The 14,142-nt window shown below is 38.5% G+C and overlaps 1 protein-coding gene across 3 annotated transcripts in view; it reads right to left on the reverse strand.

Annotated features, from left to right (window-relative positions):
- brwd3 (bromodomain and WD repeat domain containing 3) overlaps positions 1–14,142 on the reverse strand; it is a 35,756-nt gene that overhangs the window by 21,433 nt on the left and 181 nt on the right. Inside the window, exons 2-25 of one of the 3 annotated variants that reach the window (XM_058775683.1) lie at positions 13,955–14,013; positions 13,840–13,869; positions 13,641–13,700; positions 12,553–12,703; positions 12,299–12,397; positions 11,152–11,312; positions 10,741–10,962; positions 10,031–10,131; positions 9,868–9,938; positions 9,628–9,728; positions 9,382–9,422; positions 9,181–9,285; positions 8,850–9,003; positions 8,580–8,714; positions 7,519–7,647; positions 7,203–7,428; positions 6,559–6,693; positions 6,135–6,318; positions 5,088–5,181; positions 4,823–4,993; positions 3,020–3,093; positions 2,472–2,679; positions 2,292–2,390; positions 1,091–1,198 (exon numbers count right to left, since the gene is read on the reverse strand). In XM_058775683.1, coding sequence (XP_058631666.1) covers positions 1,091–1,198; positions 2,292–2,390; positions 2,472–2,679; positions 3,020–3,093; positions 4,823–4,993; positions 5,088–5,181; positions 6,135–6,318; positions 6,559–6,693; positions 7,203–7,428; positions 7,519–7,647; positions 8,580–8,714; positions 8,850–9,003; positions 9,181–9,285; positions 9,382–9,422; positions 9,628–9,728; positions 9,868–9,938; positions 10,031–10,131; positions 10,741–10,962; positions 11,152–11,312; positions 12,299–12,397; positions 12,553–12,703; positions 13,641–13,700; positions 13,840–13,869; positions 13,955–14,013 — 2,918 coding nt within the window. Of the gene's footprint in view, positions 1–1,090; positions 1,199–2,291; positions 2,391–2,471; positions 2,680–3,019; positions 3,097–4,822; positions 4,994–5,087; positions 5,182–6,134; positions 6,319–6,558; positions 6,694–7,202; positions 7,429–7,518; positions 7,648–8,579; positions 8,715–8,849; positions 9,004–9,180; positions 9,286–9,381; positions 9,423–9,627; positions 9,729–9,867; positions 9,939–10,030; positions 10,132–10,740; positions 10,963–11,151; positions 11,313–12,298; positions 12,398–12,552; positions 12,704–13,640; positions 13,701–13,839; positions 13,870–13,954; positions 14,014–14,142 lie in introns of all 3 variants that reach the window. The other 2 variants (XM_058775682.1, XM_058775681.1) reach the window with 2 other exon arrangements.

Here is a 14,142-nt window from a genome sequence, read left to right on the forward strand (position 1 = left end):
TTAACGCCTGCAATTAATCTAAAAATTAACGCATTCATTTTTTTTTACGCAAATTAATCGTTTGATAAGGTTTGACCTCAACTTCTTGCCATCATCGCAGTGCGGAAGGTCATCTATCATTGTGTGATAAGGGTACAGTGAACTAGTGTTGCCAGGTTAGCGGCACAAGTGGGCTATTTTGAAAATACAGTCACGGGAAAAAAATTACAGAGCCGTGGGTTGCGGTTTTTTGGGGCTACTTTTATAATGTACCGCCCCTGGCAACTTAAGAACGGAGAGTTTCAGCCAGAGCATACATGTTAAGGCCTTTACACAGCAGAAAACATGACAACAGCCACTATAGATTATATAAGATAATAAACACATGATTACGATAGATATGGTTTGTATGTGATTTTCTTCAAGAGAATGTGTACATCTGAAATGCTAATTTGTGCAGCGATATAAAAGGCTATAAATAGCATATTTTAACAACAGTAAACGACCAAATTCCACATGTGATCGCAAAAGGAAGTTATTACAAACACTCGATGGTGGTTTGAAGTGAGTTCTGAGTAAAAGTGCACTATTAATCTCATAAATTGTCTTATGTAGCATGATGCTAATGTTCGCTCTAATGCACCTGCAGAACAGGTCCAATTCTTCTTCATAATGCATTGTCATAATACTTCACGTAAGGTCACAAGAAATGTTTTGTTGTATTTATTTAGAAATACTTTTGATAATAGTTGGGTAAATGTATACTGGGATTGAAGTGATGTGGCTTGGTAAATGTTTTATTGCCAGTATAAAGGCTGATAATGGCTGAATAAAAACAAAAGAATAATGATAAAAGAATAATAATAAGGATTATGTCTCATACCTGGCGGAGGTGTGAAAGGTTCTGTTTCCTTAAACTAGTTTGTCATGCATTTCTTTTCCAACACATTTATAGGTAAATCCTAGTATTTTAAATTTACGATTAATCATGATTAATCACAGTCCATGACTGTGACTAACACGATTAAATTTTTTAATCGATTGATAGCACTAATAAATATATAAATATAATGAGTGGGAATGGTGATGGGAGAGGAAATAAGCCCCTTACCCTGAGGTTCAGGCGGTTCCAGGGCTGTTTCTGAGGGTTGATGCTGTAGGCTTTGGCACGACACACGGCTCGGACATATGCTTGATGTCCCTGACGGAAATATATCAGCTACAGAACAAAGAAAGAGAAATGGCTTAAGAAAGATGCGCATGTGTGATGAAAATCCTCATACTTACTTTTGGTCATTTAGTGTGTCTGTCATCAATGAGTCGGAATGCGCAAATTTTCAAAAATGAGTTTTTTCTACTTTCACATTCACCATTAAAATACCTTCAAAATAATATATGACTTGTTGGAATCGGATAAAAAAATGACTGAGCTACAGCCGTTTGAATGCAACAGAGGCAGCAGATCTGTTTTTGAGAAAAATCAAGTTAAAGATTCCAAAGCAAAATCACCAAGCAACGTTGCATATTTTCCTCCAATTCTTTTCTTAATAATAATTACTATATTATTAATCACAATATAGCTATTTTTATTTTATCTTTGTTATTAAAAATAAGAATAAAGATGCAAATAAACAGTAGTTTAATCAAGAGCAGCGAGTGATTCCGTCTTTTCTTTTAATGTATGATTAGCATTGAAAGTCTCAATTTGAGACAGACCTATATTAAGACCTACTGTAATGCATGGATCAAATATAATGTTACACATCAGATTTCCCCCAAACCATTAACTAAACGTTCATGTAAGACATAACAGATTATGATTGTGTGAATCTCGCCAATACATATTTCGCAATAATTTTCTTCATAAGGGAGATCGGGCGCTCGCGGAAAGGCGCGTCTTATGCACGCGCTTTGCAAATGTCAGTCAGCGCTATCGTTTTATTTTCATTAGCATGGGTTTAAAATAATATTTCACTGGTTTGGACTCATGTCATGGAGAATTCGATATGAATATTCACAAAGCTGGAATGCTGCGCTTTGCAACAATAGACTTACAACTTGTGGCGAGAAGCAGCAGCAGCCGTCTAGAAGTGCGCAGAGAAGAAGGTACTCCTCTCAGAAAACGTACAAATAAAGATAATTTTAGATGTTTAATTACTATTTGGAGCATTGGGATCACTAGAAGAGGGCTTAATGAGGGCTTCATTTTTGTGAAAACCATTTTTCACTTATTTTGCCTGTAACTCAAAATTAGTCCGTGCGAATTCCGTTCTGGCGAAATGAGTTGGGTCACATTTAATGAAGGTACTCACTTCATCTCCCATTTGAGGTACAAAGGGTGATCGTCTTGGAATGGTCTCCATGATCCACGATGGGGGCAACCATTCCTCTAAATCGCCAGCAGGCACAGACTAAATACACACACACACGCGCATTAGCATAGAACAGAAAATATGGATGGATAGATGGATGAACGATAGCTGTATGCTAACCCGCTGTTTAGTCTGTTTAGGTTTCTTTTTCTTTTCAGTGCGTTTACTTGATCTCTCAGCCTTTCCTTCTCCCTGCCCTGTCCCCTCCTCTTCCTCAGAGCTACTGCTCCCGGCAACACGGGCCGGTGGCCTTCTAGTTGTTCGCTTCGGAGGCTGGAGGTTGATTCCTGCATCCGCCGTCCAATCAGAATACTCGCTAGAAGAGTCACTGTAAAATATATTTAAACAGGAAAAGGAAAAAACAGAAAACTCTTAATTTCACTCAACATTCTGAAAGACTACTAAAAACTAAAATGTAAATGATTAATTAAAAATGGATAAAAAACAAAACAATAGTACTATCTATAATTTAATCTCTAATATTGGTCTAAATAAAATGTTTGTTGTTACACCAGTCTAATTCTATATGGAGTCAAGAATAAAAGCTGCAAAATAATTAAAGCTTCATTTAAACTTAACTTTATGCTAGTTCTAGATCAAAATCAGAATGCTTCATCTGCATTATTGATGTTCTTTTATGTTGTAAAATATTGTGATTAGGTCTGAACCTGGAGCTACTGTCATTCTCCCACTGAGCTTCACCATCAGAGGACACATCACTGTTCTCATTCTGTTCCTCCTCCTGCTGGGTGCACACATTCAGAAACATTATTTAATGTTTAATTAAGCATTTTAAAACAAGCAAAAATATATACAGTGCCCTCCAAAAGTATTGGAACAGTGAAGACAAAATTGCTCTGTTGGCTGTGGAGTCACGACATTTACAAATATGATTAAAAGATGAATATGAGACAAAACTACAGAATGTCACATTTTATTATTGGGTGATTCAACACAGATGTTTTACCAGCTAAGAAGTTCAGCACTTTGAGTTTCATCCCTCTATCTGATGTGAGCATAAGTATTGGAACAGTTGCCTCACAGGTCTTTCTAAGTGATCAGCTGTGTCCTGTTGCATTAATTCTTCAGATATTAAAAGCAGGGAATGTGTCGTATCAGTTATATCCATTACTTCTGCATGCTGAATCTTGCATTTTATGATGACACACACAAACCAGGATGAAGATGAGGGAGCTGACTTTGAGAGAAAAGCAAGCAATTTGGATGCTAAAAGAAAAGAGGAAGTCAGTTAGAGCTATAGCAAAAACAAAGGCCATGGAGAAATCAAGAGTTTGGAAACCACCAGCAATCAACAACAACCTGATCGGCTGAGAAAACAACAGTAGTTGATGACAGACAAATCATAAAAGCTGTGAAAATGAACCCTAAAAGACGTGTCTGTAAAATCACCAACAACTTCTAGAAAGCTGGGGTGATGCTCTGACAATCTACTGTCCTCAGGAGACTTTGACACAGAATTACAGATGCTACACAGCAAGATACAAACCTCTGACCAGCTCCAAAAATAGAAAGGCAAGATTAGAGTTTGCAAAAAAGCACAAAGGTGAGCCAGAAGAGTTTTGGAACTGTGTTTATGGACTGATGAGACAAAGATGAACCTTTATCGAAGTGATGGGAAAGCAAAAACGTGGAGAGAAAAAAAAAGGGAACTGCAATGATCCCAAGCACACAGCCTCATCTGTAAAGCATGGTGGAGGTGGTGTCATGGCATGGGCATGCATGGCTGCCTCTGGAACAGGTCCTCTCAACTTTACTGATGACTTAATGTATGATGACAGTAGCAGAATGAATTTGGAAGGGTACAAAACCATCTTGCCTACCAATATTCAAGAAAATGCCACCAGATTCATTAGGAAGTGCTTCATATTGCATCAGGACAATGACCCGAAACACCCTGCCAGTTCAGTCAAGGAATTTATAAGGGCAAAGAAATGGAAAGTCTTAGATTGCCCAAGTCAATCTCCAGATTTAAATCCGATTGAACATGAATTTCACCAGCTGAAGAGGAGAGTAAAGGCAGAAACTCCTCAAACAAGCAAAAATTGGAATTGGCTGCATTAAAGGCTGGGAAATGTATTTCAAAGGATGAGAGCAAAAGTTTGGTGATGTCTATGTGTCACAGACTCGCTGCTATGATTGTGCGCAAGGGATCTGCAACTAAATAATAGCTTTTAATCTTTCATATCCGCCTTATGTTCAACTGTCCCAATACTCATGCTCACATCAATGAGTGGGATGAACTCTAAAAGTGCTGTTCTTATTATTTGGTAAAACATGTTATTATTAGCCATTAACACGGCTAATAATAAAATGTGACATTCTGTAGTTTTGTCTCATATTCATCTTTTCATCATATTTGCAAATGTCTTGACTCCAATACTTATGGAGGGCACCGTGTACAGTTAAAAAACAGAATTCACTAAAATAATTCACCAACACTGCCTTCTTACCTCCACTTCACTGTCGGACTCTGCCACACTTTCCTCATTATGGGTGTACGAGAGCACACTTGTGCTGCGTCTCCTTTCTCGAGTTGAGCGGGTCTGATACGTGTGTCTCCTCTGCTGAGGTCTGCGCTGAGGCCTCCGTAACATACGAACGCTCTCTCCCACCGGCTCACTCTACAGATAAAGAGGGAGAAAAATTAGGTTTAGGTTTATACTGTGGTTCGGCACTGACTTTATCTTTATATGTCTTCATATGTATAAAACTCACTCCTGTTGTGGGTGCAGATTTCTTCTTCTTCTTCTCAATATTGTAGAAAGACCTTTCTATCTCTCCTTTAGCACGCCTACTGTCTTCCATCACTCTAAACATGCACAAATACATCACATCAGCGAGAAGGCAGTGTTGGGTGTTAAAAATCTCAAAGCTGTTCACACAAGCTCAGTTTAGTGTAGTTAGGAAACAATGGCCAGTTAAAAGGGGAATTCTAGTGAATTATTTCAGTAAAAGCCTTAGAGAACTACAACCTATTATTGTGGAATGAGATTCGAGATCGATTTATTCATGTTAATAAAAAAAAAAAAAAGGTAAATAAAAACAGGCTTATTTAAAAGTTCACATCGTGTTTTTATTATGTGCAACAGCTCTAATTAAAATACAAGAGATTTTATTGGCAAACTGTTTTTTAAAGTAATATATATTTAATTTATGTTTTTTATAGATTAAGTTTAGGTTTACATTAGTTCCACATAATATATATGACTGAAGGGGTGGTGTAGCCATTGCCATTGTGGTGAGCCTTGCCATCGTGCTCACCATTGGTCATATATATATATTTTTTTAAATACAGAAGCTTATATACTTTAGACAAGTGTTTCAAAACCAGGGACCAGATATATAACCAAAACCTGGATATATACAAGGTAGTCTTTTTTTTAAGTGTGAATTCTAGACCTGGAAAAGTCATGTAAATTAATAAATTCTTATAATTCCATGGGCAGTCTATAATTAATATACATTTTTAGCTATGCAAAGATCAGAAAAATATATAATAATATGTGAAAATAAATAAATAAATGGGGGTCTCGGTAAAATCACAGAAAAATGTCTAAGTATTGTATATGGAGAATATCGCTGTGAACAGTGGGGGGCCTTGGTGTCAGAAAGGTTGAGAACCACTGCTTCAGACCAGTGATGAGCTATTCTGTCAAATTTTAAAGGCATTTAAGAATAAATTTCTGTTTTTTGGTAGCAATGTTGCTCTACCAGTTGTTACTTCTGTTTGATTTGCAAGCTGTTAAATTGTCAGACTTGTACCTGAATGTGCCAGTCTGGACTTCATTAACCATCACGCGGCGGCTCCATGCCAGCAGGTCTCTCTCAGTGGCGATCTGACTGCGGGGGGCATTATTGTGCATCTGCCGTACACCCTCAACTTGTCCGCTACGTCTCAGCCCAACGTTAGGGGGTGACAGAGGACCACCTGCCACCTCAGCACCTACTGATCAACAGCTTTAAATGCCACAACCTCAAAACTAACAGCTTTTATATAAGTGACCTTTAAGCCAACTATTGTCTTAAATTCAAAATCATTTTAATGTAATAAAGAGAAAAATATATTATACCATCTGCATTTTTGTCCCTTCAATGTGTAATAATTGTACCATAAGAAAACAATGCTCCAGCACATCATTGAAATTTCCATAAACATTTTAAAAGGTTAACTGTGGGTTGTTCTCACCTGTAGGATTTCCTGAGTTGAGTCGCTCATCTTGCTGGTGCTGGAGCTGCCTAATCAGGTCATCCAATGGGCTTTCTTCCTGAGACTCATCTGCAGTCTGCTGGCCAATCACCTGCTCAACCACTTCACCATCACCTAAAAACATTAAACGACTTTCTCAACTAGTTCCATAATAAAAGGATGACTACATATGGCATGACCATAAACACAGGGAGGTTCATATTTAATATGATTAACATTAGCCATGTAATGCCTGCAGGACACTACTGAGGTTGTCACTTTTATAGTATTCAACAGGAAATAAATTTATGCTCAAGAGATTGTCCTGTTGAGCAATCAGACAAATGACAAGCAGTAACATTTCTAGTGCTGTTGAGTACCAGAAGTACAGACATAAGTATTTTGGGTTGAAGACTACGTCATCATTTTTATTTAAAAATAAAATGGTATAGACTACTGAAATTGTGTTACACAGTAGCTACAGACTGAACAGAAATCATTTATTAATTTGACTATAATTAGTTGTGTAATCTATATAATAATAATACAATCTATATACTATTACTTCAGCAATAAGATGTATGTTAATCATGCAGTAAAGCTTTGAGTCATTTGTTATTCACCATTTAAACAAATTAATTTACCATTAGCCATGTAGCCGAGCTGTGGCACAAGCTGCTCCTCTTTGCAGTTTTCTCTGCCCGGCACCAGGCGCTGGTAACGAGGTGAGTGGGGGTTCCCATCTACATCCACCAGAAAAGGTGGAGGCATAAGATGGGGTGCCTGCTGCGTCTGCTCATCTAGAACAAAGTTATTGGAGTCCCGGATCAGCGGCCGGAAATCCGTATGGAAGAACATTTGGTCTGGAATCTGAAAGCAGAGTGAAGCGTTGCAATGCGAGTGGTTTCAATCAACTGCACAAAAAGCTCAGAATTTCACATATCTGGGACACGCACATACCTTTTCATAAGGCTGACTGCACCCAAATCCAAAGATGAGCAGATGACCATGAGAGTCTGTGCAGGCAAAGTGTTGCCCATCCACAGAAAATTTACAGTCAAACACAGCACCATGACCCTGGCCTTCAATCTAACCAGGAAAAATAGTGAGAGAAAATTACATTTCTGTGATGAGCAGTATTTCTATCAACATCTAGACACTACAGTTCAATAATTTGGGGTTGGTAAAATGAGGTCTTTTATGCTCACCAAGGCTGCATTTATTTGATCAAAAATAAAGTAAAAAATATAACATTGTGAAATATTATTATAGTTTAAAATAACCATTTTAAATTTTAATATTAATTCAAATGCAATTCCTGTGATCACGATGAATTTTCATCAGCCATTACTCAAGTCTTCAGTGTCAAAAGATTTTCTTATTACAGTTGAAAACTGTAGGAAAAAAAAGTTGAAAAGTTTTGCTGCTTGATATTTCTATGAAAACTGATAACATTTTTTTTAGGATTATTAGATTAACAGAAAGTTTAAAAACAGCATTAATTTGAAATATAAGTGCGGTGAGTGGGGCGGAGCCAAGAGCCGTGGGAACGGAGCGAGGCCGGTGGAGTTAATAATAATGAGCGACACCTGCGCCACTCACCGGTCTCGAGTCCCACGAAGGAGCTCCGGAAGGATAAAAGGAGGAGTGACGACAGTGTACGACGAGAGAGGACCAGGCCTGGACTTTGATTTGTGTGCGGCAGTCGTCCGTGAGGGGCTGCCGCTTTACTTTTATGTTTGGTTATTTTATTAAAACCTTGTTTGAATGCTCACCAGTTCCCACCTCCTTCTTCCCGATCTACGAACTGTGTTACAATACGTCTTTTTTGGAACATTATCAACATCTTTAGTCACTTTTGATCGATTTAATACATCCTTGCTGAAGTATTAATTTCTTCTCCACTTGTTACCCCAAACTTCTAAAGACTGGTGTATATGTTTCTTATCTCTTCTGTCAACTACTTTTAAAATTGGTGAACTTTTTAGAATTGAAACCGAAGATTTGTTTTGTCATCTCACCATATTGAAGAAGTTTCTGATCTTGAGGCCTTTACTGAGGTCCCAGATGTAGATGTTACCATCATGACCAGCTGATAACAAAATTCGCGAGTCAAAGGGGTGTGCTTCCAAAACAAACACCTCATCATCATGACCCTACGAACAGAGGAACATTTGCATAAAAGATCCATACATAATGGGCAATAAATCATAGGAAGCTCCTCTTTAGAATTACAAAACAGGAACCCAAAGGAACAGACTGAATTCTGCCTCACATGCATGCACACATACCGACAGCACATGTAGTAATTGGCCATTTGCTGAGTTCCAGACTTTGAGGAGGCAGTTTGAAACAGCTGTGATGATGGAGCGATCGTAACGATCCCATGTGACCATGGTCACCACCAACTTGGTCGATTTGTCATCGCCTGTTATCACAGCACTCCTGTGAACACAATACATATGTCCACACAGATGTAAAAAATACACATAATTGAAGAACCAAATACATTTTATGTTTCCAAAAGAACAACGTTTACTGTTAGCGTAATTAGATTTCATTCCAACTGTGCTTGAGAAACCTGCCTGCTCCCACAATTAACATACATGTACACATACTGACCCTGGTAATCTGGTGGTCATGTCCAGCACAGTACTCTTCCATTCATGCTGTTGGTAATGCCACATTCGAGCCGTACCATCCCGACTACCACTCACAAACCTGAGACTGGATACAGAGGTAGCCAAAACACAAACACAGAGTTAAAAACACCCAGAACAAGCACAAAAGAAAACACATAGTGAACACTGATAATAAACTCACCTGTCAGTGTTATTGCAGAACTGAATAGCTACAACTTTATCCTGCAAAACAAAAACATTGTTGTATTTCTAAGTCCGTACAATATACAGTTATGACATTCAAACTTTCATTTTCAACATGTTTCTCATTTTCCAGTCTACAATACAAGTTCTGCTTTCTCTGGCCATTATTCTCTTTTGCGATACTCCATCTCTCTTGCCTTCTTGTCTGCCTGCTGGCTTTCTTATCTATGTCTCTCGCTCTTACCGTGTGGGAGTCCAGGTCAGAAAACTTCACAGGCGTCTCTGTGCCGAGGTAGTAAACTCTGATCACGTGATCTGTCCCTCCGGTGGCCAGAAACAAACCCCCTGGAATCAAAGAACACAATATTTTAACCTTTTATTTATTGTCTGATCATGAGACTGTAATGATACTATAATAAATAAACATGAGAAAAGTGTATGACAATTGATCAGAGAGTTTGAGTTTGAGTGTGAGTAAACACACCAGAGCTGAAGGAACTGCAGGATATCTGAACTCCGGGACGAGAACGCTCCATAAACTTCACAGGCCGATCACTGCAAACACACACACACGACTCGTTGCAAATTTTCTCTATATAAAAACATTGAATTAATGACATGAGACAAAATGGACAAATGACACTTACTCAAACTTCATACTGAGTGAGTTCCACTGCCAGAAACACACCATGCCATCAGCTCCGGTGGTGGCCAGATGACGAGAGGAACCTAATGCTGATGGAGAAAACTGCAGAGATAGAAAGAAAAATCCCTTTAAACACAAACAAAATCATCTGAATTAATAGTACCTGCTGATTTTTTGGTGAAAAGTGTTTTCTATATAAAAAGTGATATAATTAAAAGATAGGTTTGCTGCGCCTGTTTGTACGGTTTGTACGTTTTGTGATTATATAATCAACATAAAAAATATGTATTATTAAAAAGTAGATTTACAATAGGAAAAAAATTTATATAATAATAAAATTTTAATTTACAATATAACTGTTATAGTACAATAATAATATTTATGGCCATCTTAATTTCTTCATTTTCAAACATTAAACCATTTAGCATTTGTTTTAACAGGGGGAAAATGCAAGAGCCCAAAAGTTTCTATTTTGTTGACAGCAGCCGATTTGTAAGCTTTTTATTAGAAGTTTGGGAATAAGGTTGGAACGTTGCTTCCCAAATGCAAGTGACATAAATTCATAGCAGATGCAGAGTTGAAGCTTGTGTGGAGCAGCATTTACCGGGAACCACTGAAATCACCAGATTATGAGCTGCTCGCGTGTAAAAGAACATAGTACCATGCTTCACTCACACATTGACTTTATAAAGAAAACTTGTGTTCACACACCTGTATGGAGGTGATAGAGGCTGTGTGCCCCTGCAACACTGCCACAGGTGCACAGGTACGCAGGCACCACACGCGGATGATCTTGTCACAGCTGGCAGAAGCAAGGAACGTGTTCTCGAAATTCACTGTCATGTCTGAAATCTCTGCCGCATGTCCACGCAGAGTGGCTAGGAGACGGCCATCATCCGTCGCCCAGATCTTCACTAGACAGTCATCAGAACCCTGACAGAGACATGTGAATAAACCTTGATTACAAGCGCACATAAAACATATCACAAAACTACTGATTACAAGACACAAAACAGTGTTTCCTGGGTTTCTATGTTATTTTTCAACATTAACAATATTACACAACACAATTTTTATAACAAAAACAGGCCCAGAAGCAATATTATGATCAGATGCATTTACCGTAAAAATGCGCCGCCCAGTGCGGTCAAACGCTACACAGTACACTGATGAGAGATGGCCCAGAATCCTTCGATGCATCTTCATGTGCTGATAGGTACAGGAGGGGAGGGCGTGGCCAAATCGAGCCACTCCTGTTTTTTGGCGAGCACCCATGATTGACACTGAGCAGTAAGATTTACAGAGAGATTACAATCAACTCCCACCGCAAAATATAAGAAAAGATCGTTGGGTTACTCTAAAGGAAATTACTGGGTCACTAAATTAAAACATGATAAAATCCAGCATTAAGCTATGGTCAAACTAGACAAATGTACACTATATTGTAATATGACTTTACAAACCATAGCACTTAAAAAAATATTCAAAATATAATAAAATGTAAAAATATGCAATCTACTCCAGTTTACCGCAATTCTGCAAATTTAAAGTTTGCATTCATTTAATTGAGTAACACAATGATGTATCAAACTTCTGTTGGTCACATGTCTCATGATATGAATTCACAGGGCAAACTTCACCAAACTTGAACTTTGGAACCCAGTAAAATTTGCTTGATTGCAATTGCATGCGTATAAATGAAAGTCAATAGACGGGAAATTGTAGGGTGACTGGCCTTTAAAGTCGCTATAAAATGAAAAGGGGAAAGATGTTTTTGTTTGTATTGTGACATCCGAGAGTGAAGGAAAAAAAAAACTGCAGGAATTGCACTCAAAATGAATATGAGCTTGCAGTTGATTGTGGTTTAAGTTTCAGTTGCATTGCAGTCTATGGAGGGTCAGAAAGCTCTCAGATTTCATCAAAAATATCCTAATTTGTGTTCCGAAGATGAACAAAGGTCTTATGGGTTTGGAACAACATGAGAGTGAGTAATTAATGACAGAATTTTCATTTTTGGGTGACCTGTACCTTTAAATGATAGGACAAGTTTTTCATACATCACCAGAGAGAAGTCTGACATTTTCACCATGAGATCAAATTATGACATTTTAATTGAATATTACCAAAATATAACAAATGGATTGGGTGTATTTTCTTAGCATGTCGACCTTAATTAGTCATCATGAATCACTATTTTCATTTGGAAAGCGGGGACTCACTCTATAGCAGTGCCAGAACACAACAAAGCATTTCAGAGCACAGGACTCACCTATATTTGGTGGTTTGGCACAGTTGAGAGGTGGTTCTGGGGGCCGTCCCCTGTGCAAGGCGACTACTGCAGAACCACTCCATACTGTATGAGAAGAACCTGAGAGAGAGAACAACTGTTTGTCAAATATTTATCTGTGTTAGAGAGAGAAAATGAATGTGAGGGAAGGTGTTTGTGTGTTCATGTGCGCTATTCTCTCGTCTTTGTTGCTTCTCATTGTTCGCTGCTGTGTATAGTGATTGTGTGCATCTCACTTTTTGCTGTCCGTAGTAATGACTGTCGCCCGCTGCCCAGTAAACTGTGGACTCCAGGAACACTGGGAGGAATGTGTTTATCTATCAATGGGCCAATCTGCTCACACACACGCAACAGGTAATCCGCAGGTATGTGCTGATTTAACAAAACCTAAAACATACACAGAGGTCTTTGATAAGTAAACTATAAGTGGCACAGCAAAGCTGATTTGCATTATGATTAAAAAACACTGCACAGAAATTTACATTTAGTAGACGCTTTTATCCAAAGCAACTTACAAATAAGGACAATAGAAGCAATCAAAACCAAGAAAAGAACAATAATATGTAAGTGCTGCGACAAGTCTCAGTTAGCCTAACGCAGTCCATGTAAGAAAACAAAACAGAATAGAAAAAGAAACAACGCTAGTGTTAGAGGGTCTTTTTATAAATAAAAACAAAACAAGTCAAAAGAATAGAAAATGAATAGATAATGCTAGTGTTAGTGTCATTTTTTATAATAAATAAAAAAACAAATAGAATAGAAAAAGAACAGAGAACGCTAGTGTATATAGAAATAACTGTTGCAACAACAATATGTTACATAATATTATTAGTCTTCAAACCAGCGTCAATTTTGCTTTATTTTACCAAAATAATCCATATTTATTTATGCTCATTCCTAAAAGACCACCCTTTTCCCTCCACACACAAGCTTCCGCCTCGTGTCAGCCAATCAGAAGCCTTCTCCACCCTTCTGCCTAGTCTCTTATGTAGCAACTGATGTTTGATTGGTTTCCGCCTTTAAGTGACGCAGCAACCCACCAATCCCCTCTCCCTCTATGTGCACTGCCGTAACGCCTCTGGCCGGCACGCACAAAGCCTTTCATTTCAAAACAAATATTTTTATTTCAATGACCGAAATTAAAACTTTACCACACCAAAACAAGTCCGTGTATATTACAGACTATATTCCTACCGCCAGCACAGCTCCCTCAATTCAACGTCTTTTCAGTTTTATACGCTGTAATATAAGTGAGCCAAGCACCTGTGAGAGTTTGGTTCTGAATTTCACATGCGTGTGTGTGCGATAGTTTATTTAATCTCACCCAGTCTTCAAAGCTTCGCTTAAACTGCTTTCCATCCCAGCTCCAGCGCTTCGGGATGATCTGCACACACACAGCGGGGGAAAAACACACCACACGCAGGATTTAGACACGCAGCCGCGTTGGCATGAGGAGGAGATGCTGATGTTGGGATATTTGAGAGAAAAACGGGATTGAGTGGGAAAAGAGGGATGAAACTTACCTCGTATTCGTGCAGCTCCTGCAGCAGCATCTACAGACACACACACAGAGGGTTACACACCGTAACACACACTCACCGCTACACACCGACACTCACACGCCACTATCGGCCTCACCTGAGCGGATTTCTGACATGGTCCAGACTGCAGAAATCTGGCGATCAGGTAATAAAGTTCTGCAGAGAGAGAAACACAACAACACCAGTCGTTAGCTTTAGCTTAGCCTAGCTTAGCCTCGAAGGCTAATGCTAAAATAGTGCTTAAAGTCTTCCCAGCGATAAAGACGCGGGAGAAACGAATGCTGC

This window comes from Onychostoma macrolepis, chromosome 05 (genome assembly GCF_012432095.1).
Source record: "Onychostoma macrolepis isolate SWU-2019 chromosome 05, ASM1243209v1, whole genome shotgun sequence".
Taxonomy (NCBI): Eukaryota; Metazoa; Chordata; class Actinopteri; order Cypriniformes; family Cyprinidae; genus Onychostoma; species Onychostoma macrolepis.